The sequence below is a fragment of the Lipophrys pholis genome (genome assembly GCF_963383615.2).
Source record: "Lipophrys pholis genome assembly, chromosome: 12".
NCBI lineage: Eukaryota > Metazoa > Chordata > Actinopteri > Blenniiformes > Blenniidae > Lipophrys > Lipophrys pholis.
In genome coordinates, this window is record NC_137641.1 from 22992120 (window position 1) to 23015205 (window position 23086).

The window sequence follows — 23086 nt, forward strand, 5'->3', positions numbered from 1 at the left end:
GCATGCAGAGTTTTCATAACCATAACTCCTAAACTGTTTGTGAAAGCAGATGATTAGAGCTTTACACAGCAGTTATTACAGCAGTAAATATGACCTTTCAATCTCAGACACGATTTGCCGGTGTGTGAGTCATCTGTAACATGAGCTTCCCAGTCCAATCAATACTGAAAGTTGGAGTCATCTTGGAAAAGGGGACACAAGCACTCACTCAACGCACACTTTTTTTTAACAATTCCACAGCCATGAAATCAAAACAAATCTCATCAATCTAGTATTAAAAGGGTCAGCAGAGCTGGTGTGGGTTTGTTTTTTCTCGACACATTTTGATTGTCTGTCGACGAGGCGACAGCAAAATGCCTCAAAAAACAGAGATCAATGCAGATTCCACAAGTCTTACAGAGAGTTGTGTTTAAATGCGTCAAAAAGCCAGCAAGATAATACCTTGTTTCAGTGTTATTTCTCGGTCAGACATGAGCGGACACGCTCAGTTAAAAGGTTAATCTCTGAGGATGCCTGGCTTCATCCGACACTGTGCCTTGTGTTTTGTGGCTCCCTGAGCTTTGCCTCCTTTTGCTGTCAGTAATGGAAAGCAGCAGGGGTGGAGGCGGCCTGGCTCAGTAGCACTAGCAGTGTTTTTCTATCACTCTGTCACCCAAAGCCTTGATGAACAGAAGCAGGGGGTGTAGCGAGAGGGCAGGGGCAGCAGAACCCAGAGAAGACTGCATATTAAAATCCACTTCAAAGAGCCTCTGATCAAGACACTTTCCTCTGAAGTATGGAGCTACAAACTTTTAAGATGTATATATATTGACTGGATTGTGTATTCAGAAAGTTATGATAGGCAGCTGGACAAGAGATATAGGAAATCTGTGAGTGTGAGGCAGACTGCATGGCTGTGGCTGCTAAGGATTGAGGAGCTCCTCCCACCTCCCTGTGAGCTTTCCCCACGCTGCTGCAGAGCAGAGGACTCCTGCTCACTACCTCTGCACACACACACAGTGCAGCCGCAGCAGCAGCAGCAGCAGCAGTAACAGCAGCAGCGTGCCCAGCTCCCAGCCTGCAGCAGCCCCTATTTAACCTGGAACACGTGAATACGGGCGGATATCAGCTTTTCTGCAGGGCGATCAGAAGGGCTGCATTTGACCTGATCATAATTCTTTTTTTTTTTTTTTAAGAGCTTTTGACTTGCCACTGAGGAGAGAAAGTCCGAGCAGGTAAGGAAAGCAGCCTGCAGGCAATACATAACCTTGCCCCACTACAGCATGGTTGGATTGTATTTGTCAGTTACCCTCCCTTAATTTCCCTCGGATTCACCTGTTTTAGTGGCTCCAATGATGATGCAGGTTGAAGCGACTCGTTCCATGTGCGCATTTCTTATACGTGTTTTATTAATGTGAGTCACGAAAATTACGAGTACAAATAGATCAGTTGTTTTTGTGTGTGCGTGTAGATCATCATCCTCAAGCAAATCTGGCAACACGCAATATGAATAACAAAGCATATTGTTATTTATTTATTTATTTATTTATTTATTTATTTATTTATTTATTTATTTATTTATTTATTTATTTATTTATTTATCCACGTGGTGGGATTACCTGATCAGCTGATAAAAAGCAGATGCTGTTAAAATGTTCACAAATAAATCATCCCTAACTGGAAGTTTTAAGGAAAAGTTCACAAGTTTTGGGAAGAAATCCCCCCCCAGACTGGGGAAAAAAAACAAAAAAACAGGTTGAATGAATGGGCTGCGGTGTGAAGAGTGATCAGGAGAGACAAATGTGGCTTGTAAAATAATTTGTATTCAAAGTGAGCGACTGCACACAAAGATGTGTCCTGCTGATGAGGCTGTGAAGTGGACTCCACTTACTGTGATCGTCAGTGACTGTGGATGTAATCCAATTACATTTTGTTTGTCCTGACACGGCAATTCTGTTAAAAAAAAAAAAAAAAGAGGCAGTCAGTAGGACAAAGCAATGAATCAATATCGTTGATAACCATCAAATGTGCCCGGACTTCATAAACGTGCGCGTGTGCGTGCGTGTTTATGAGATCACGTGCGTGTCACATCCTACTTCCTGCAGGAATGACTTCAGCTTTGCCAGTTGTTTTCTGGTGTTTAAAAAGGAGCTCTGAAATTCTTTTGTCGCCGTATCTGCGGGCTATTTAACCTCCTGCCAGCCAGTCTAGCAAACTGCCTCAGCCTGTTTTTCAAGGGAAACACAAATGGGTGATTTTCGCCTGAAGCAGTAGATAATAATGCTTTGAATCTCTTTGAATGGGGAAGAGGAATTGGATGTGTTTTTTTGAGACCTCTAGTGGCTGTGTGTGATGATCAGTGTATGTACAGAGGTCAAAGGGACATGAGGTTTGTTTACTGTCTTGTGTGAGGTTCAGTAATATAAATTCCACATCCTACCAGCATCTTGGTCATTTTTGTTTCCATCTTACTTTTGTAGATACTTGATTTCTAACATGGCCCTGAGATATTCCTCATAGTCTGAGCTTTATATTGCATGGATTTTGTCATGTGGCTGAGCTTCTGGTTCGTCTGCCGTGTGTGTGTGTGTGTGTTTTATTTTACAAGAGGAAGTGAGAAATATTGGACCTTGAGCTTGAGAAGGTGTGGGGAATGTAGACAAGGGGGTCTATCTCTGTTCAAACAAGCAGAGCTGAACATGTCAACAGGAGCCAGAGAAACCTACAGTTTAAAGTGTCCCTCAATCTCGTCTGCAGACAAAAAAATGTCGAACATTCTTTAGGCCAACCTCCTTCCCTCCTGTCCTCCAGATTCCCTGCTGGGAAAGTAGAACAACTGAGGCCAAAGGGACAACCTGTCATTCTGCTCCTCGAAACAGAAGGTCTAGTAGCCTAATTTGTCTCCTGTTCAGACTTCTCTGCATCTGACTCATGCACGGCGGCGTAAGACGTCTGTTTCCTCTGTTGTCGCAGGAACAGTTAAACAAACAGGGAGGTTGTGGGTGCCTTCCTGCCTTAACTGACTCAGGCGGGACAAAGAAAACTGTAAACAGGCTTTATCTTCACCAACACTGGAACTCCTTATTCCTGTAGGGGTTGGTAAGTTACAAGGACGACAGATGTGAATTACCTGCAGATTCAACACATATCACCAACAAAATGAATTATTACAAAGTGAAAGCCTGATATAACAGTAGTTTGGATTCAACTTACAGCCTGAGTGCATATGGGCGACTTCTGACTGTCACAGGAGAGTAATTGTTGATGTTCCTGCAGTTATTTTCAGATCAGGTCAACCTAAATAGTGAGCTAATGTTGCCGTGTGTCAGTGCAGCACCTTGTTGAGAGCTAATTAAAGCTGTGTGCGGAACATTAAACGGACCCCCAGATACAAGAAGACAAATGATCCCTCTGAAACAGTGTTGATCTTCTCACTGTCAGTCCACTTAAACAGGACACAACGAGGTGTGTGTGTGTGTGTGTGTGTGTGTGTGTGTGTGTGTGTGTGTGTGTGTGTGTGTGTGTGTGTGTGGCTGAGTTTGTTTGTGCGAGGAGGTGGACACACATGTGGAGAGGGTGTGTGTTTTGTGTGTAGAAGTGTTGGGGTGTGTGTGGGGGGGGGGGGGGGGGGGGGTTGTAGTGGGTGTGAGATTCACCCTGGTGAGACTTGCGCCTTTTAGACATTCCTGACATTCCGACCTCTGGGACGTTTGAGGCTCCTCCGTCTTCTTCTAGCATGTCGGGGGCTGCAGAAGACTCTGGAGGTCTTTTATGTTGCTGGGCTCACACCGGCAGGCCCTTTGGTTGAACAGAGAGCACATACCCTCTAATTTAGGAGAGCCTGGGAACTTGTAGCACAGCACACATCGGGTCTTCTTAGGTTACATCCACGGATGACACTTAAATCTTAACAGAGGTCCTCTGTGAGCGTTGAAACACTTCATCCTTCATCGCAGCACTTGCATTTTCAAACAGGTGTTTGACCTTTTGCTAACTTCCTGTGCACACTGCACATTTTTGTCATCTTGAGGGGAAAAAAAATTGTATTGAAATTCATATTGGGAATGAGCCAAAGTATTTCCTCTCAGGATATCAATTTAATCCGACTGTCTTTTTTTCACCTTGTTTTAAAAAGTTCACCATCTGGATCAAAACTGATGCAATCCTTCAGGTCTCGGATTTATTGGGTTATTTGAGCTGTCTCTCATACGAAGGTGCATTGAGGGGGGAAAACGATTTAAACGATTTTGTACTAACGATTTATTACATTTAACCATATTTCAAGCTTTCGTGTGTTATTCTTCATTTTAGCAAATTAATCATGGAAATATAAACACAATGCAATGAGATATTAGAATAAGTCATGAGATCATATGTTTTTCCTATTTTTTAATCATAGATCTCAATTGTCACAATCAAAATGTTAAAGTTTGAGTGTAGAAAGACCTCACCAAACAATGAACTTTTTTGATGTTAATCATTATTTTGTGATACACCTGTAGTTCGAAGCTTCAAAAGTCAGAATAGTTGTGTAATCAAAGCACTTACAGTCAGCCACGGAGGCATGTGGAATTATGATTATGGCACAGTCTGTAGCGAAAAGTGATTACATTGACTTTTCGACTTCACTCTTTATAACAATGCACCTCTTTCTTCTTTATGTCGTTTCATACTGCCTTGTGATCAACATCTTATGGTGCCGCGATCCTCTGTGTTCCAGCCATGAGAAATCACCCTGGATCGGCCGGATACCTTCACAGCGACTTCTGACCGAATCCGTTTGAGCAAACCCAAAGATGTCAGCGTGCAGCGACTTTGCAGAACACGTGTGGAAACCCGGCTCTTGCAAGAACTGCTTCCACCCGCTCAGTGCGCACAAGACCCTCTTGGATGGCAGCGTTCCAGCTGCATGTTTGAAGGGCAGCCTCGGAGGAGATGATGAAGCTGGCGTAACGGCACCTTCATTCTACAGCAAGCCAACCATCGCTGTCAAACCCACCATGATAAGCGTTGACACCAACGAGTCAACTGACATCAACATGAACATAGAGCAGGTATGTTTCTTAAATGTGTCGTTTATGTGACAAGTCATTTAATGTTTCTCTGTCTGATTTGAAATGAATCATCCTGTTTTTTCTGGGGGGTTTTTTTGCAACAGGAGAACGTAAAGAGTCCAGCAGAGCGATTGTCCCTGAAGAAGCTCTTGGATCTGTCACCTCTTTATATTGACAGTAATGGCTGCAGTAAGACCCTTAGAGATACGGTTCTTCAGAGCCCAGATGCCAAGACGGACTACAACAACTGCTTTTCTATGCCTCCTTTGTCACCCACTATCTTGGCCAAAGACTCGATGATCATCAGCAGTATCTTTGTAACCCAGGAGGATGGTAGAGGCTCTCAAAATTTAAAGAGAAATGCCAACGTGGACACCTGCAAGCAGCAGACTAGTGTGGCTGCTATCAAAACCAAGAGCACTTATAATGGAGTGACTGCTAGGGTGAATCATCAAGAGTCCCATCAGGCATCTGTGGAGATACCTTTGTCAGTGGATATTGTTCCGTCCAGTCCTGCCAAAGTTTATAACAATGGTGTAAACACTGGGAGTACGACTACCGTTACTACAAAAACATCCAGCACTTCCTATACATCAGTTTTAAGTGTGGAAACTACTACCCTCACTAGCCCAGCATCCCCAAACTCTGTTCCTGTCCTGTCCAAACAAAACAGCTTGTCAGACTCCTCTTGTTCCTATCGTAGCAGTACAGATTCCCTTCATGGTCCAGAAGGGTCAGGAGGAAAAGGAGACCGTTCAGGAAGTCCCCAAAGCCCACCAACCGTCAGTAGCTCAAAGTCGACTCCCAACTCTCCTGATGGACAAACTAACTCAGAACCCATTTATGCTGAGAGCACAAAGAAAAAGCGCAGGCCGCAAGAGAACGGACTGCAGTCCCAACCCGAGTCACCAAATCAGACCAAGCTGTCCCAGTCCTCCGAGGAAGAGACCTTAGGAGACAGTCAGAGAGCAACTATAACCGTGATGGCTGCTCACACAGAGGATACCAACAAGACTTTCTACCTGAGCAGCCCAGATTCGGCTGTCAGCACCCAGTGCCACTTCAGCCCCACAGCACGTAAAGACCCCAGCAGCCCGGCTTTCCGCTGGCCCAGCCCCAGCCACAGCTCACCCTCTTTGGCCACTGAGGTCTTTCTCACTCCCACCATGCACAACAAGCCGCAGTCCAGCCCACCCATTCCCCCAAAGAGGAGCAGTCGCTCCCCCAAACTGGGCACATCCAGCCTGTCTCCGTCCATGTCTTCCCCGGTTTCTCTTCCCGATCTTCCCAGACTGGGTGCTTCCAGCCTCTCACCATCTCTTTCATCCCCGGTACCGCTGCCTGAACTGCCCATGCTTTTTCTCATCTCCGCGAGAGAGGGCCACTTCAAGGTCCCAACAGAGAGCCACAGCGCGGCCTCCGAACGCTGGCACAAGCCGCACCACCATAGCTCTGGGTGGAACTGCCGCATTGAAGAAGAAGAGGAGGAAGAAGAGAGGGAGCGGAAAGAGATGGAGAAGAAGAAGCTCGCTGCCAGCTCAGGGACAACCTCTCGTGTGACAGGCCCGGTCAATAGTGCTGCTGTCTGGAAGGAGGCCAGGGACTGGAAGGCCCACAGCAGCCCCCCTCTGATGACAGAGCCAGGCACGGCCCCCCCGGTCTCCCCCAACAATGGTGCCTGTCAGGGGGAAACTGAGGGCACCGGCACAGAGGAGGAGGGCAAGCATATCGGGAGCATGCCGGCCAAGCAACCGTTGCATGGCGGTTCACCAGAGCTGCTGGCAGCCGGGAAAGGAGCTGCCAACAATGAGCCCAATCCGCCGCCCCCGCCACCTAAGAAACTGCACAGGTAAGAAAAACAAAGAGCTCCTTGTTTGAAGCTCGTAGACTCACTTATTAACTCTAAAAGAGGACACAACACTGATACACCATCATGGTTGAATGAATTTTACGACAGCTTTTGGAAATAGGATTGTTTATTAATCATGGATTTTTATATATACAGTTTTGGGTTGTTTTTTTAAACGTGTGACAGAGTATGTGCGTCAGTTGAATGCACAAATCGTATCAAAATATCTTGTTGAAACTGGCAGTGTCCAAATATAACTGTAATGATGGCGAGTTGTGTTAATTGGTGTTAAAGAATATTTTCTTGATACTCAGTCATGGATATTTAAAGAGGCTGAACATCTTAGAAGCTTGCAAAGAAGTAGAAGATGACACTAATAAACACAGATTAATGCAAGCAGCCATCAAAAAGAAAGGCGAGGATAAAGTATTATTCACAAGGTGGCAGCAGTTTAAATCGAATACACGCTTAATTACAGGCTCATAAAATATGTGCTTACAGTCAGAGATGAAAGCAGTGTATTAATCAAACTTGAGTTGCCCTGTGTAACGGTGTCTCTGTCCTTTTGTTCCCTACCTGTGACACGCATTAGCATTAATGGGACTGTAACAGCCATGTGACTGTGGCTTCATTATATTACATAATTCAGCACTTAGCGCATGCACTTATTCTAAATGCATCAAGGCATTTTGCTCTCATGTGACACTGTATGTACACAGAGAAAGAGAGAGAGAGAGAGAGAGAGAGAGAGAGAGATGGCTGGTGCTGCTTATGGCCCATAGCGTGTTACTGCGTGTATCAGCACTCTGCACATGCATGCATGCAGTCTCACTGCAGTCATCTTTGGGAATCTTGCGGTGCCTTCTCCTTTCACAGAATCATTATTCAGCCTTGAATCGGCCTCCATTCTGACGCCTTGTGATCATTCAAACTGTTCCTGCGTATTCCTCAATGTGTGCCTTGTTCTATTCATTCTGCCAATGTGACTTTTTTCAATTCTAATTAACACACAAAATGGGTCTGTTAAACAGTGTTCTGCCATGTCATGGTAGTGTAAATTTGTTTTGGCTGCAGTACAATAGACACATTTGTAAAGGAAAAAGGGCTTTTTTTTCTATTACAATGACAAAGCTGTCATTTCCATGTTATCAGATGGGTAAATAATTATATTTGCACTGTTGTTGTAATTGCACTTTCAACACACTGCACATCCTGGTTGTTTTTAAGGCTTGGGAAAGGATATTTAAATACAGGAGGACATTCAAAATGGGGAATTTTTGCCTATGAAGTGCTCACAGCAATTGCAGCCATTAATTTGCTGGAGCAGGAGCAAATGAATCCCCTTAAGTCTAAGAATCCATTCTGCTGCCTGAATCAGTAAGCTAGAGCAGGAAAATAGAAGAGGCTGAATGCTGCAGTTATTAAAATAATCTTTGCTTTGTCCGGGCAGCACGACGAGGTGTAAAACACTCACCGCAGCTTCTTATAAACGTGCAGATGTTCTCTCGTTGTAAGCGAGACTCTGCAAAAGCCTGATGAAGACGAAGATTTTTCTGTCAAAACCGCAAATTGCTGATCATATTTCAAGGGTCCTTATGTTTGTGGTAATTCTAGTAAGTAACCATTTCTCCTGTTATGACATTGCCGACATTCTGCGCAGATAAAAATACCTTGTAAGAGACACATGTGGGAAGACGCCTTTAGTCGGCTGGTGACAATTTTGGCTGTCTGGCGTTCCAAATTTATCTGCAGGTTTAGTTTGTTTAATCAACAAGTGTCCCTGGTCACTAGGCATGCAAAAGAGACAGCACTGCAGCATTATAATTTGGAAATAACACTTTAGTCTAAACTGGGATTGAACTCCTGCATTCGAATGAATGGAAAACAGTCAGAACACATGCACATGAAAAAAAAAACGTACATGCCCCCCATGAAGCAGCATTTTGATTATCTGAATCATTTAAAAGCTGCAGATGGTCTGGCTTTTTCTGCCTTCTCGAGGCTTTAGGCACCAAGGAAAATACTGCATTTCTGCTCTTTAACACTTTACTACAGGTCAAGCACCGACTCAGGTGGGTGGCTCAGCCTACAGGGTTGCATTTAGGATCTGTGCATTTAGCTACGTCATGTATGAGTGCGCATTGGGAAAAGCTCTTCAACAAGGAGGGCGTGTCCGAGGATCAGTGAAGGATACAAAAAGGCGGGGCTCCACTGAACAGATTGTTGCCCCTGGCAACTTCCAAACTGTCCAAACCTGGCAATGGTTTGTCACCAATAGATGTAGAATTTATAGATCAGCTATTCGCACTGCAGCCTACTGAGTTTGACTTGGGTTCTGATTTGCCTTTTGCTCTGTGAACTACTGTTCCAAGACATGGCGCCCCTCCCTCCACTGAGCCGCCTTGAATAGATAACGTGTTGTTGCCGTCTGACAGAGCTGAAGCTGCGCTAAAGAAAAGCAGTAGGTGAATGAATGAAAATAGAGATATGGGTGCTTTATTTTCATGCATCTAATGGGTGCTGTTGCTTTTCCTGCTGAGACACTTTAAATACCCATATGACTCGTGTGGGACCAGGGTTGTGTTACTACTCATGGCCTGGCTTTAGGGAGCCACTAGTCTGATCCGAGGGCATTCTGTGCCCACCGACCCGACAAGGACCTCTAATTTCTGCAGCATGAGGTAGGCACCTGACTGTGATTTTTTCTTTTTTCTTTTATGGGTTTTTTATAATGCATTGATTCGGTGTAAATATTTAGTCTTGTAATAGGTGACAGTCATGCTTTTGCTCACACAGAATTGTGGTGGAGTTTGTGTTTCAAGAAGAACATATAAAACCATACTGAGCAGTGACTTCTTTTTTCACTTCTCTATCAGGAGCTGAAGAGCTCAAATTCAGCTTTAAATATCACACTTATTTCCTTTCCGTTTGATACCCAGCTTTTACTGTTACGCTACTGTCGTCTGATGGTTATCTAGTGAAGTACCGTTATTTTGCATATCCTGTTGGTAGGATTGAATTAGTTGTGAGAGGTTACATATACAGTGGCCATTCCGGACATTTATTGTGCATCATTCGGTTGTTTTGCATGTAAGTGTAAAACTGGGTTCCAAAGAAAGAGGAGGCAGCCAATGGGAAAGAAGATAACAAAGCAAGGCTGGAGCAGGTTGCAAGAGATAACAAGGATTTTTGTGTCAAACATTAATGGATCTTTCAGTTATACGACTGTATAGCCATGGCAAATAACCTCCTGCCATGGGAACAACAACAATGGGTGTCTTTCTGCTCAGGAATATATTGTAGGATATAGGAGTTGAGCAATGAGCAAGGTAAAATGTCACCCAATTCACCAAGAATGCAATAAATTCTGCTGTTGCGGGTCTTTATATGGAAGTAACTGAACAGTCTTCTGCCACAACAGCATCATGGTTCATTTAGCTCCTCTGTGACGCATGATTAAAAAAAAAAAAGTAACAATTTTGTTGCATGGTAAATAAGTAGATAACATTATGTTGAACTTGTGCTCATATTATGACCTCAACCTTTTGTACTGCAAATGGCAGGCTGAGTAAAATCTGCTTTTCCAGCCCAAATCCATTTTCAGTTTAAAACAAGACTCTGAATTATGAATGCATTGTGTATTAAAGTACGTCATGCAAGCACATACTTTGTCTCTTTCACACCAGCATTTTATATATTTACCACTGGCAAGTGCCAAAATAAGAGTGAGGAAGTGAAACTGATCGCGTCAAACTGATGCACAGCAACACTGCTGCCGTTTAGCTCGGGTCTCGCTTTACACCGTCACACTCGTATCTGAAGCTGATTAGCTGTAACCCCAGTCTGATCTCTGTTTAAAGCTTCCCCAGTTCTTCTCAAACAGCTTTATTATTATCACACCCAAGTCAGGGGAGCATGTGTATCAACAGACAGTGTTACTTACTGTAGCGTGATGGTTTATATTTCAATCATGTGCTGCTGTTGTTGCCGAGTTGATATTGATAACAGTGTGGAGGTTGTGTGACAGGTTTAACAAGGACATCACTGGGGTCTTGTGTGAATCTTTCGAGGAAACAGACAAGGAGTGGGGTTATAATTAGATAAGAAGCAGGAAAAATGACTGCAGTGAGGTTAAAATCTTTTTCTTTTTTTTAATGATGTCATGTTGTGGATGATGCGTGGTTGGTATGTTAAAATCATTTGTCAATCAGAAATGTATTTTCTACTTTATAAGTGGTTTAGAGAAAACAATCAATAGAATGATCAATAATCAGAATGCAAGGTAATTACAACCTTTCAATGCTTGCAAAATGTACACGCCGTCCTCTTTGCGTGCCCTTCCTCAGAGAGCTCAATCGTCCGTGCACATCCTCCCTCTGGACGTTTCACCAAGGAAAATCTCATGTTTTGGATACAAATCTTAAGAGATCGCAAGTGAGACATGCACTGGCGCACATGCATGTGCACGCACCCCTAATCCCTTCGCCCATTACTATTTCTCCCGTGCCTCAGCATTTCCACTGCCTTTCATCACGGCTCTTTTGTCTGTAAAACGATAGCGGATCTGTTAGCTAAGTGCCCACGGAGAATACCTAACCCTTTGTCTCCCCCCTGTGCTCCTCTCCATTTCTCCTCCTCGTCTGTTTGTCCTGCTGATTTATGGAGGGATAGAAGTCAGGGGCCGGCGGATGAATGGGGAGCCGAGTCATTTTGTGATGGAGGAGAGGAACGAGAGATGAAGGGATGGGACCTTGCTTCCATGAGCCATTAGCGGGAATAATGAGACAAGTGAACGGCTGTCACTCAGCCTAATTGGTCACCTTGATTAGAAACTCTGCTCATGCACAGATTCCACTGGCGTTAAAGGAGGTCATTGGGGTTGTCAGGAAAATGACTAAGAAGAAAAGAGGAAAAGAAGTGCCACTTCTGGGCTGTCCACTACGATTTGGGGCTTTGCAGATACAAATTTAGAAAATCTTTTGGTTGCCATGTTATGACTTTATTCAAAGTTGAGACATAATAGAAAGCAGAAAGAAATTAAGTTGGCTTGGTTTGTGCTCTTAGATTCATAGTCGACACATTTGTACAAAAAAGATGAGTGTAGCTCACTAAGCTGAAGAAAACATGGCCAGTGACTGGTGTGCAAGTAGTTGCTGATGTGGCTTCATGTTGTTAACCACAAACTGAATTTATGAGTGTTGAAGAGGCTAAAGTTGTGAAGTTGTTTCTACATCTTTGAGTGTGCTATATTTGTATTCTGCATGTGACAGGAAAGAGCCTTTTCTTCACTAATACTGAAGTAGAACAAATCATTGTGAACTTTATTTTAGAAGTTGTGAAAAATGTCCATGCAATGCATCAATCATGAGCTTGACACATTGAATTTTCTCAGTCCATTATGGGTTTTAGGTTTACATAGGTCCATATGAATACACCAACAAAGTAAACCCATTTGCTCACTGAAGTAATATGGATTGGAATATGGAATGGAATGCTACAGTGTCACAAAAGACTCAGTTTATGGCTTAAAATAATCAGTCATAGACTTCGCTTTACTATGATCAAAAACAACAGGAAGTGTCTGACATTGATTTCAGTAAGGTATGTTGTAATAGTTATAAATCCATTTGAGATGAGTGGGTTTCACTTCTTCTAACAATACAGTCTAAACACACCTTACAGTAGGATGTGTAGTTTAACTCTTATATTGTTGCTGCTGACAGAATTTAGTATGCCTACTTCTCTTCTACTCTTGGACCGTTTATGATATCTGATGAATTTATGGTTGCGGCCTCCAGAACTTGTGAACAGTCGAAAAAAAGATTCACCAGAGTGTCGCATGACTTGCAACTTGTACCGGCCATCACGCCCAGTAATACTGATGGACTGCCAGATATTGAAAGCTGAAGTTATCGTTGAATAGGGGGCAGAAGCACTTATTGCACATAATGACAATTCTACAAAATAAATGCTGAATATAATAGCAGTCATAAGAGATTTTAAATGAAACGCTGTGCCTTTTCGCATAGTTATGGTAACCCAGTTGCCTGCATGAAGAGGAAGTGAAGCGGTTCCCCATTTGGAAACAGGTCGATGCATCTCTTGCAGCAAACACACTGGAGTCAGCAAAGGCTGATGCATGTGTGTTGAAATCCTCTTTTCCTTCTGATATTAATCTCCGTCCTTGTTTGATTTTTTCACAGGGTGTCCGGTAAGATGAGTGGCAGCAACATGGAGCTGGACCGCTGCAGCCAACAAGGCTCAGCTGGGAGCCCCACTTCATCCCTGCGGGGTCTGAGCAACACGATCCTGCCAACTGCCTCCACTGACAACCTGACAGCTGACCCTGGTAAGTGTCAGCTTGGACCAGTTTACAGGTGTTTTGAGTGGTGCGATTGTGTCCATTGCAACTGAAACGCATGTCATGTGATTGTGTATAACTGGCATGAAACTGACATCTAAAAAGCTCGTGGCCTTTTTGAAAGTTGTTGCTGTAGAAATGCTCATTCTTCAGCTCTAAGGATGAGGAAACAGGGTGCGTGCAAAGTTTCACAGCAGACAAGGGCAACTAGAAAGTTGATTTAGAAATGTAGCTGCATAAGGAAGGAATAAACCAGATTTGGACCGAATATTGATTTCAATCATACCGTAGATATTGTAAAACTGAATGCAAAATGACACACTATATCCATGTATTGTGATTGTCTTTTTGAATATGTAATATCAGGTATATGCACAAGATCTTGCAAAATACGAGGCGTTTAATCTTGTTGATTAATGTGCGACGTGCTGATTTACTACTCCTGAAAATGCTTGCATTGTTTATTTTGCATTCTGAGCACATTTGAAAAGGTCGCGTAAACCAGCTTAGTCTTCAGCAGAGACGCTGCTGGTATTGTGGTGAGAGACGTTTTCTCAGCTTATAATATATTTTCTGTGTCGAGACTCATATTTTGACTTTATGAGCGATTGTTCCTCATATTTCCAACTCAACATTTCCGGGTTTTTGGGGCTCAGTGATTCATCCGATCATTTCACGGTGAATGCAAGCAAATATGTATAAAGTGAAACCTCCAGCTGATCGATTTTTTGCAAGCAGGACCTGAACCACACAAAATTCACCTCAAAAGTCATTCAATAGTTTAATGTCACTTATGGTGTTTTTCTTGGTAAATCTGTCAGAAAACACATACAAATTGAATGTGCAATCCAATTTACAAGCTTAGAAAATTATGCCAAGTGTCATTTTCCGTCAGTGAGCTCTTTACAGTAAAACTCAACACACGCCCTTTGTCCATTACCATGATTAAAGTTGCTCATCACTGTTATATAGCCACGGTCTCTCAGCTTATCTCTTCTGTTGCTTCTTTGTTATGTGTACATACTACTTATAATATCAGGAAGATGAGTTACATTATTGAATCCAGGATTTAGTTTTCAATATTGAAATACGATTTGGACAAAGTGGCATCCGTTCTTAAAAACGTAGTTAGAAACTGTTGTCATCGTTCACATGTCGGCTTGAAACCACCGCGGTGCTCAGACGTTTGTAATTGCTGTAACTTCCTGGGCAATGTTGTTTGAAGAGATAATTATGGACTCTGATAACGAGGGAAAAAGGGCTTGGCTACATCCTACAGCGTACTTCTTTTCACTTAACAGTCCTCCCCCTCTGTGAAAGCAGTTATTGAAGACTGCACCACGCAATTATCTCAGTGTCTGTCTCCTTTAGTGTAAAGTCAAGTTTCAGCCGTAAGTCTTTAATTGACAAATGGATCATAATTGGATGGAAGATGTTTTGAGTGTCACCTTAAAGCCGGGATTGTGGAAATTTCCATCTCTTTTGAGGAAAGGAGGTATGTGTTTGGATTGCGGCTGTGCGGTAGGCAGTGGCAGAAGTGGAGCGGTAAATAAATCACATTCACAGCTGTCAGCCAGGAATATGCGCGTGGACTGCGAGTACTGTGAGTACTGGGAGGTTAAGAGAAGTTAACTTACAGGGAGACTTAGGGAAAAGATCTTGCTGTGTGAACCACACACGTGATAAAGTCTCGCTTTGTGTGCAGGTCAGAGTCTCAGTTTTCTTAGTTGATGCAGGTTATCTTGTTTGTATTAAATGAAGTTGACAATTTTTTTCCCAGTTTAGCACATGGGAGAACACCGAAGCCAGATCTGACAAACAGGTATCTGAATCAAACTTTGATCTTCAAACCGTCTAATTGAATATTTTTGTCTTTCTCAGGCTCTCGAGATGCGACACGTCTGTCTTGTTCTTCGCCGTTTACACGGAGTCCAGTGGCTTCAGCTCCAGGGTCTCCGCACCCGCCCGCCTTCAACAGCTTAGGCAGCCAGCCGCCGCCTCTCCCAGAGAAGAAAATGGTCAACCGCACCGTCTCGGCTCCTGACAGCGCCATTGGGAAACCCTTCGTCCGAGCCTACCCGCGCCTCCCGTTCACCGGCTCGGAGAGCAACGTGTGTCGCTCCACTGATGCCAGCTCCCGATCCAGCTTACCGTCCAGCCCTGTCGATCCACGGCCCATCTTCTCCTCCAACGAGTCTCTGGAGCGCTGTCACGCCCCGTTAGGCCGGTCTCCGAGGTCCCGGACTTTGGACGAGCCCCTCAAGACTCACGGCCGACTGGGGGTACACTGCCGAAGCAGCATCACGTGCTCTTCTTCCCCACAGCTTAGCGCACCTTTCTCAGCCTCAGAACCAGGTTTAGCCCCCAATCTGGGCTCCAGTTTGCAACTCCAGACCCTTCTGAGTAACATTGACAGCAGGGAGGGCGTTTACTCCAAACTGGGCGGCCTGTATGCGGAGTCTCTTCGGCGCTTGGCTCTAAAATGTGAGGATCACTTCACTCGCTCCCAGAAGAACCCGCTCCGGTTTGAGGAGAGCAACTGGTCCCTGTTCAGGCTCACGTCCAACAAGCCCAGCTGCAACGCAGGGGATGCTGTTTACTACTCCGCTGCCTGCGCCTCGGATCCCAGCAACTCCTACGCTGTGAAGGTAATGCTCACACAATGAGCCCAATTTGAAAGGATGTTTCAGACGGTGATTTATGAATGAATTGCAACAGGTTCATGAAACTAATCCAAAAGCAACTACCTAGATATAGCAACAATCTGGAAGGGGCAAGTAGAAGTATACGTTTGGTATACAATTCGAACTTCCTGTGTCTATTCACTTTACAATTAAAAAAAAAAACCTGATGATCATATGTAATACTGCTTTTGTGCATTAAATGGTGATAATGAGTCACTATAGTAATCAAACTCCTCAGTCCAGCTCTCAGTTCACTGTTACTTATTAGTTGCAGCAGTATCCCTCATTGTTATATTATTCGCGTCAACTAAAGGCCAATGCCAGACTTAACACTACTCACTGCACCATCTTGTGGTTTCTTATGGTATTACATGACTGATTAGCATTGGCTCCTTGGTTGGATTCCATTGTATTTGTAGAGAATATTAATTTCAAGCCACAAAAGTGTTGCAACTCTGAGAAGTAAACTAATTGTAATAATTCATAATTTATATTGATATTCAATAATTCAAAAGATTTAACATTAATCAGATCGAGAAAGATTAGAAATGCTGCCACTGATGTATTCATCAAATGAATATTTCATGGAAAGAATATTTTTACACTACAGTCGTTGGTACTCACGTTGTGTTGTGGAGTTGTGGGCTGTGTGCGTCTCGCTCTCTAGAGAAGTGTTCAAATATTTAATCTCTTAACTTCGAGGTTGTTGCTCCCCGACAAAATTGCACCTCAGTTTAGACGACCTGTACTGTGCTCTAGGCAACAATTTATAAAGTGGGTGTTATAAATGTTTTGTTTTTTTTGAAAATGTTTGAAAATGGAACAAGGAGATAGGAGTCTCACTTGTCCTCAGATCACAGATGGGATGCATCCAGGAAATTCAGCTGTTTAATGTACACAGCAACAAAGGGTGTGGACTTAATCTCCCTGATCTTTGTCCTAAACACACTACGACCAAGACAGCGACTGTGTGCGCGCGTGCTTTTGTGTGTGTGTGCGTGCGTGTGTGTGTGCCCACACACTTGCTCAATATCTCAAGGCCCAATTAATCCTTACATTCCAGGCAGGATTTGTTTGCAGACCAGCCCTTCACGTCACGGCCAAACACACCCAAAAAATGTCGAGCAATTCTGACAATCATAACCTCAAATCACCATCTATTAGTCTTATTCAGTGTTAGTGTGTTACAGTTGTGTTGACTTGAACCTGAAACTTGTAAGAGTGGGATTTCAGTCCAGTTAAACACACAGAAGAGATTATAGTAATAAATCTGATTTCCACACAGAACAAGAATATTACCAAACCTCTCCTTTGATACATTTCCATTCATTTCAGACTTAAATATTGAACTTTATACCGATAAGTTCCCCTTTTCTTACGTTTGCCAAATGACGAAGTGTTGTTTCAGTTTACTGTCCTGGAACTAACCTGCCAATTAAAACTCTCTTTTCAAAAAGCTTTCTGCTGAGGAGAGTTTCAATCCACATCAAAGACGCTGATTTCACTTGAATGAGAGCAATGGCTGAATTGGCATCGACCTTGGATCTGAGCTAACAAGCATTCCTTTCTTGTGTTTCTTGGCTCCACTTCCTTCCCATCCCTGGAATTCCCCCCCACCCCGCCTTTCTCTCACTCATTCTGCTTCATCCCTTTCTACCTCCCTTTGTCTGCATACTTTTCCAGATCTGCAAGAGTCCGTCCATCGAGGCCAAGCAGGGCCATCTGTATGGCCTGTCGGTGCAGCAGAGCATGCCTCCCCACTTCAACCTACAGCAGGACTGTGGCCACTTCCTCGCTTGCGTCCCCCAAAGCATGCTGCCTTCTGATGAAGTCAACCTCCCGTCCACGCCTCAGTCCTCCGCGTCTGCGCAGGGCCAGCAGGCGGAGCGAGAGCGAGTGGTGGTCATCACCGCCGAGATCCCTCATCAGACGGCGGCCGACTTCGTTCGGGAGTGGGAGGGTTTCCACAAAGCTCAGCCGGAGGTCTACGAGCGGCGCGTGTGCTTCCTCCTGCTGCAGCTCTGCAATGGCCTGGAGCACTTGAAAGAGCACGGAGTGACGCATCGAGACCTTTGCCTTGAGAACCTGCTGTTGGTGCCTCACCAGCGCAGAGCCTCCCAGTTCGGCCAACAGTCCACCGCTGACAACATCGCCAACAATAACGGGTCAGACGTTCAGCGTCACCTCCCCCGGCTCCTCATCAGCAACTTTGCCAAGGCCAAGCGCCGCTCCTCTGAGGACGCCGCCTCCACCCACGTGGACCCGCGCATCAAACGTGACCACGCCAGGTTGGCGCCCGAGATCGTCTCGGCAGCTCAGTACCGAAAGTTTGATGAGTTCCAGACCGGCATCCTGATCTATGAGCTCCTCCACCAGCCCAATCCATTTGAGGTGAGTCCAGCACTGAAGGAACAAGACTACCGCTGCCAGGACCTGCCCGCAGTGCCCTCCGTCTCCCTCTATTCGGTGGGCCTCCAGAAGCTGGCCCAACTTCTTCTCCAGCCCGACCCCATCAAACGTATCCACATCCAGGAGGCCAAGCGGGTCCTGCAGAGCCTGCTGTGGGGTCCCAGGAAGGACTTGATGGAGCAGCAGTGGGAGAGGCACGGACAAGGGGGCGGCTTTGTGGACGGCTCCCGGCACGAGGGCCTCCTCAACTGGCTGGATGTGAAAAGAGCCCTGCTGATGATGAAGTTTGCCGAGCGATCGCTGGAGCCGGAAAGGAACGCCGAGCTGGAGGACTGGTTGTGCTGTCAGTACTTCTCCTCGGCTCATCCTCTGTCTCTCTGCCACACTGCTGAACTGCTCTACTCACTAAAGTGACGTCTCACTCCCCCCCCCAAAAAATAAAAAATAAATAAATATTTGCGAGTGGAGCCATAGTTGTGTGTGAATTTGAGTGTATGCGAATGACCAATAATGTAAAAGCTATTGCTTCGACGCTACGGATGGGTCCAGAATGTGTGAACCCCTCCGAGAAACTGTGAACTTGCCCACCTGTCTGCGTCACTTCTGCATGAACGAGAGCCATTTGTCAGGTCAGCTGTCCATTTTGTACTGTACACTTTTACACCATCAGCATCCTGCTGCAGACAGTCATCGCAAGAAGAAGCGACCTCCGCAAACTGCTGTTCCTGCTGTCACTGAAATATGGACCAGAATGACAATATCTCACACCTAATCACTTGTTGTTGTTTTTTTTAACAAGCGATGCTCATGAATACGTCCCATTTAAAGGAGAATTATAAACGTTACTCGTGTTTATAATACACTTACCAAAGTTTCCGAGTTGACACTGTATTCTGTGTACTTTATAAGTATCAGTGGAAACATTTCACGCTCCGAGGACAGGCTAACAATCCATAACCTTTCTGTGTGTTGACGCTGTGTCGTATCTGAATGTGCAGCTAACTTTGTCTCAGTGTGTACGGCTCATTGGTATGATGACGAATACAAGAGGTCCCCATATGTTTAGTCATGGGCACATAGTCCTGTACTGTATACGGTGTGAACAGCAAACATGGCTTCAACTTAATCTGCAGAATACTACTTTTTTTTTCTTTTTTTTTTTCTGTGGATACTGGTTTACTAGTTGGAGTGGTCAAGGCAGCCTTTTATAAGTGTGTTCAATTGGCCAAAAACTTTTGGGAGGGTAACGTGTTCAGAAAATGGCTTCTACTGAATGGACGATACCCGGTTTTCCCTTATAATTACTTTTAGCATATATATATATTTATGTCTTTTGACATTTGTCACAGTGCCTTTTGTTTTTTTTTGTATATGTTACCGTGACTCGAGCCAAATGTAAATATTACTCATCATTCGTCCTTTGTGAAACTGGCCTTTCACAGAATGTTCTCGCAACATCTTTGTACAGTGATTTGTAGATGATATGAGAGAAAATGAGCCCAAGCAGGTCTTAAAAAGCCATGAATATGAGGAGCAATTAAAAATATTTATAAAGTAATATGTTATCCTGTAGTAGTCACTGGACGTTTTCAGTTTGTTTTATTTCAATATGTGGATTATTACGTTGGGTTTTTTTTTTGTTTGTTTATTTTCTTTTTGTTTGTTTCTTTTATGGGCTGCAGAGGACGCTTTAGGTTCTGGAGTTTTCATCCCCAATAAATAATTTGCTTACAAAGTCCAGAGAGGCAAAAAGGTTAACAGCCTGCACAGTGCAGGTTTTTTCCCTCCATGACTGACCGGAGTCAGAGACAGCATGGCCTGAACTCATAACTAATGCGGTTTTGATTTGAACTACTTTATGTGTGCCTCACTTATTTGCATCCATCAATAAACTGTGCATATATTTTTTTCTCACAGTGGTAACTGATGTCTTGATTTATTTATTTTTTTAAGTGCACATTCATTTAAGGATTGGCATAGCCACGTGACTACGCAGTTAAATTCAACTGTAGGGAATGCAGAGAAAGAAAAAAAACCCCAATGCATGCACATGGTATTTCTGAAAACTTATCTATTGTACATGTTGGATGCCAATTTGTTGTGAATATAAACGCCAAACCTGCCGTTTCACTGTTTGTTTTTAAAAGAGATGTGAAAGTACAGAGCTGACTGTCAATAAGAGGCACGATTGGCATCCACTTTACATCCAATGTAAAGTCATCTGTCCTTGTGTGTCTTACTGGGTTTTCTGAGTAAATAATGCTAAACTGCAATATCAATAAACAGATCCTGTAACAGTCAGATAACTTGGAAGAACAACGGACATTTTCAACAGGACACGGTGTTGCAGTGACATAGGATACAATGAGAACTCTACAGTGGATAACCAAAGAACATTAGATTTTTCAAGAGTCCCAGAATTAATAAGCTCTGAAGGCAAATAAACTCCTGCAGTTATAATTAGAGGCACTCATGCAGTTTCGAGACGGAAATAATGTAAATGGATATAAAACTAATGGGGTGGGAAAAGCTGGAAAACTCCGATCAGCTAATGTGAACACATTTGATTCTGTGATGTACACAAAGTGCACTGCACCAGTCAACACAACAGGTTGGTCGTGTTGTGGAATCTCAATTAGAGTTTGGAGCCTCGGGCCAAAACAGACCCCAGACTTTCTCCCCCCACCCCTGCCTGCCCTCACCCACCCCCCTGCCTCCGAGAACAACCTCCCCACCACCACCACCACCACACACAGCTTTCTGCTTCACATCACTTCTTCAAAACCGCTGGCAGCTCCCTTGTCATAGGTGGAACTATGTTGCTATGGTGTTTTGACCAATGGAATGGCATTTCCAGGAAGGCAGTCAGTCTCTGTCTCCCCCTCTCCCCCTCTCTCTCTCTTTATCTCTCTCTCTCTGTCTCACACACAAACACACACTCACCAAGTGAAGAAGCCTGTTGAGCAAGAATCCAAATACCCCCCCCCCGGTAACAACAGCAAGCCTCTTCTTTGTTTGTCCAGTGAGCACCGGTCAGGACGCTGCATACTTTATGTGGAGGAATATCCAGTCCGGCAAACTTGTAACACAAAAGAGCAAGAATACAAAAGCAAACATGTCCCACGCTGAGATCAAACGGGACGGAATGGGACGAAGTGTAAATGCTCTTTTAAAGCAGTAGCTAACCAATTAAGTTTACAACTAAAAGAGAACATGTCCCATCAAAACATAATTTAAGGAATTCTGTACACAGGCATAGATGCAAGCAAAAGCTTCATTTAATTCATGTAGATTAATTAAATGGTTCTTAAGATGAAGGGAACCTGGTCCTGTCAATGCTTCGCTTTTATATACTCCATCAGGAGTTTTCAAAGAGAGGGGATGAGCCCCCCTCAAAGAGATTAAACCAATTCCTTTCCGCTAGTCCCCCAACTATTAACAACTGGGAGGATAAAAAGCATCACTCTTCTGGTGCTCGTTGGAGAGTTTTAATTAAATGGTAGGTCTTTGTATGTCGTCTGCAACTGTTGTAACACTTATGATTTTGCCGTAAAGCTTATCTTTTAAATTAAATGTGTCTTCATTACACTTAATTGGGTGGGTAGAAATAATTTAAGTTTAGTTCGGACGACAGCAACAAAACAAACAAAAAAACACACACAAAACAGACAAACATAACAGAGCAAGCAAAGCAAAAACAAAAGTTAATAAATAAAAAATTTAATTGAATGACTAAAGCGTTCACCCTGCATTTATTTGTATTTATCAGTTCTTAAAACTCAAAAGGGAAAACCATCCCAATGCCCTCCAGATTTAGACTGCTGCTGAAGCCACCCTGCAGCTCTCTGCCGCCCCCTAGCTGGGGTACACCAACTTCGGGAACCACTGTTAGACAAATGCATACAAATAAATAAATAAACAATATTACTAATGAATGTTGTTGCACAAGCTATTAAAAAAAACACTACAACTTGTACAACTTTGTCAAGGATGCAAGTGCACATTTCAATACATTTATTCCCTTTATTATAAACATTATGAATCCCAAATAGAACAGGGTTATGGTAATACCTTGAAGGCTCTTTGTGCACAAACTTTAACTCCTCGTTCCGCTAACTATTTAAATATCTTATACTTGTTGGTAGCTCGTTCACTGGGCCATAAGGAAGTTATCAGGAAAGTTTTTTTTGGACAAGATTTTCTATTCACAGTTAAAATGTTGCCAGCGGCTCATTGGGTGCAGCCTGGAGTTTTACATTGTTGTTTATAAAACGTGCTGCAGTATGTGGCACCCAGCAGTTACAGCTTGTTAGTCCCCAACACATAGCCAGAGGCCATGAGGCTGCACATGATCCAGAAGGCGTTTGTTGAGGACGTTTTGACAGTTCAGGGGAGCAAAAGCCCAACTATGATAGTTGGATTCCATTTTCCCGCTTTAGTTTCAGATTCTAGGGAGAGAATTGTCGTGTTCCGTCACTAGGACAAGATAATGATGCAAGCTCAAGGTGGGATTGTTCATCATCCACAAAAGAAATGAGACGTGTGCTGAAGAGCATTTTAACGTGAAGGCTCCCATTCACTTGAAATGTCGCAGCAGCTGAAGCTGTAGAAACTGGAAGGGCATTTATCCATCAGCCGACATTATGCACAGGTCTTTATCATTGTGCTCCGTCCCGCTTGCACTGCACTTGCACATGCTGCTTTTGCTGTTCTGCAACAATGAGGTCCATAAATCTTTAATAAAACAGAA

The 23086-nt window shown here is 43.8% G+C and overlaps 1 protein-coding gene across 1 annotated transcript; it reads left to right on the forward strand.

Annotated features, from left to right (window-relative positions):
• Positions 1-961: 961 nt before the first annotated feature.
• On the forward strand, positions 962-20251 carry prag1 (PEAK1 related, kinase-activating pseudokinase 1). Its single transcript, XM_080476351.1, has 6 exons — positions 962-1214; positions 4700-5033; positions 5138-6882; positions 13086-13231; positions 15125-15891; positions 17611-20251. The coding sequence occupies exons 2-6, from the start codon at positions 4776-4778 to the stop codon at positions 18748-18750; spliced, it is 4056 nt and encodes a 1351-aa protein (XP_080332477.1). The 5' UTR covers positions 962-1214; positions 4700-4775; the 3' UTR covers positions 18751-20251.
• The last annotated feature ends 2835 nt before the right edge of the window (positions 20252-23086 follow it).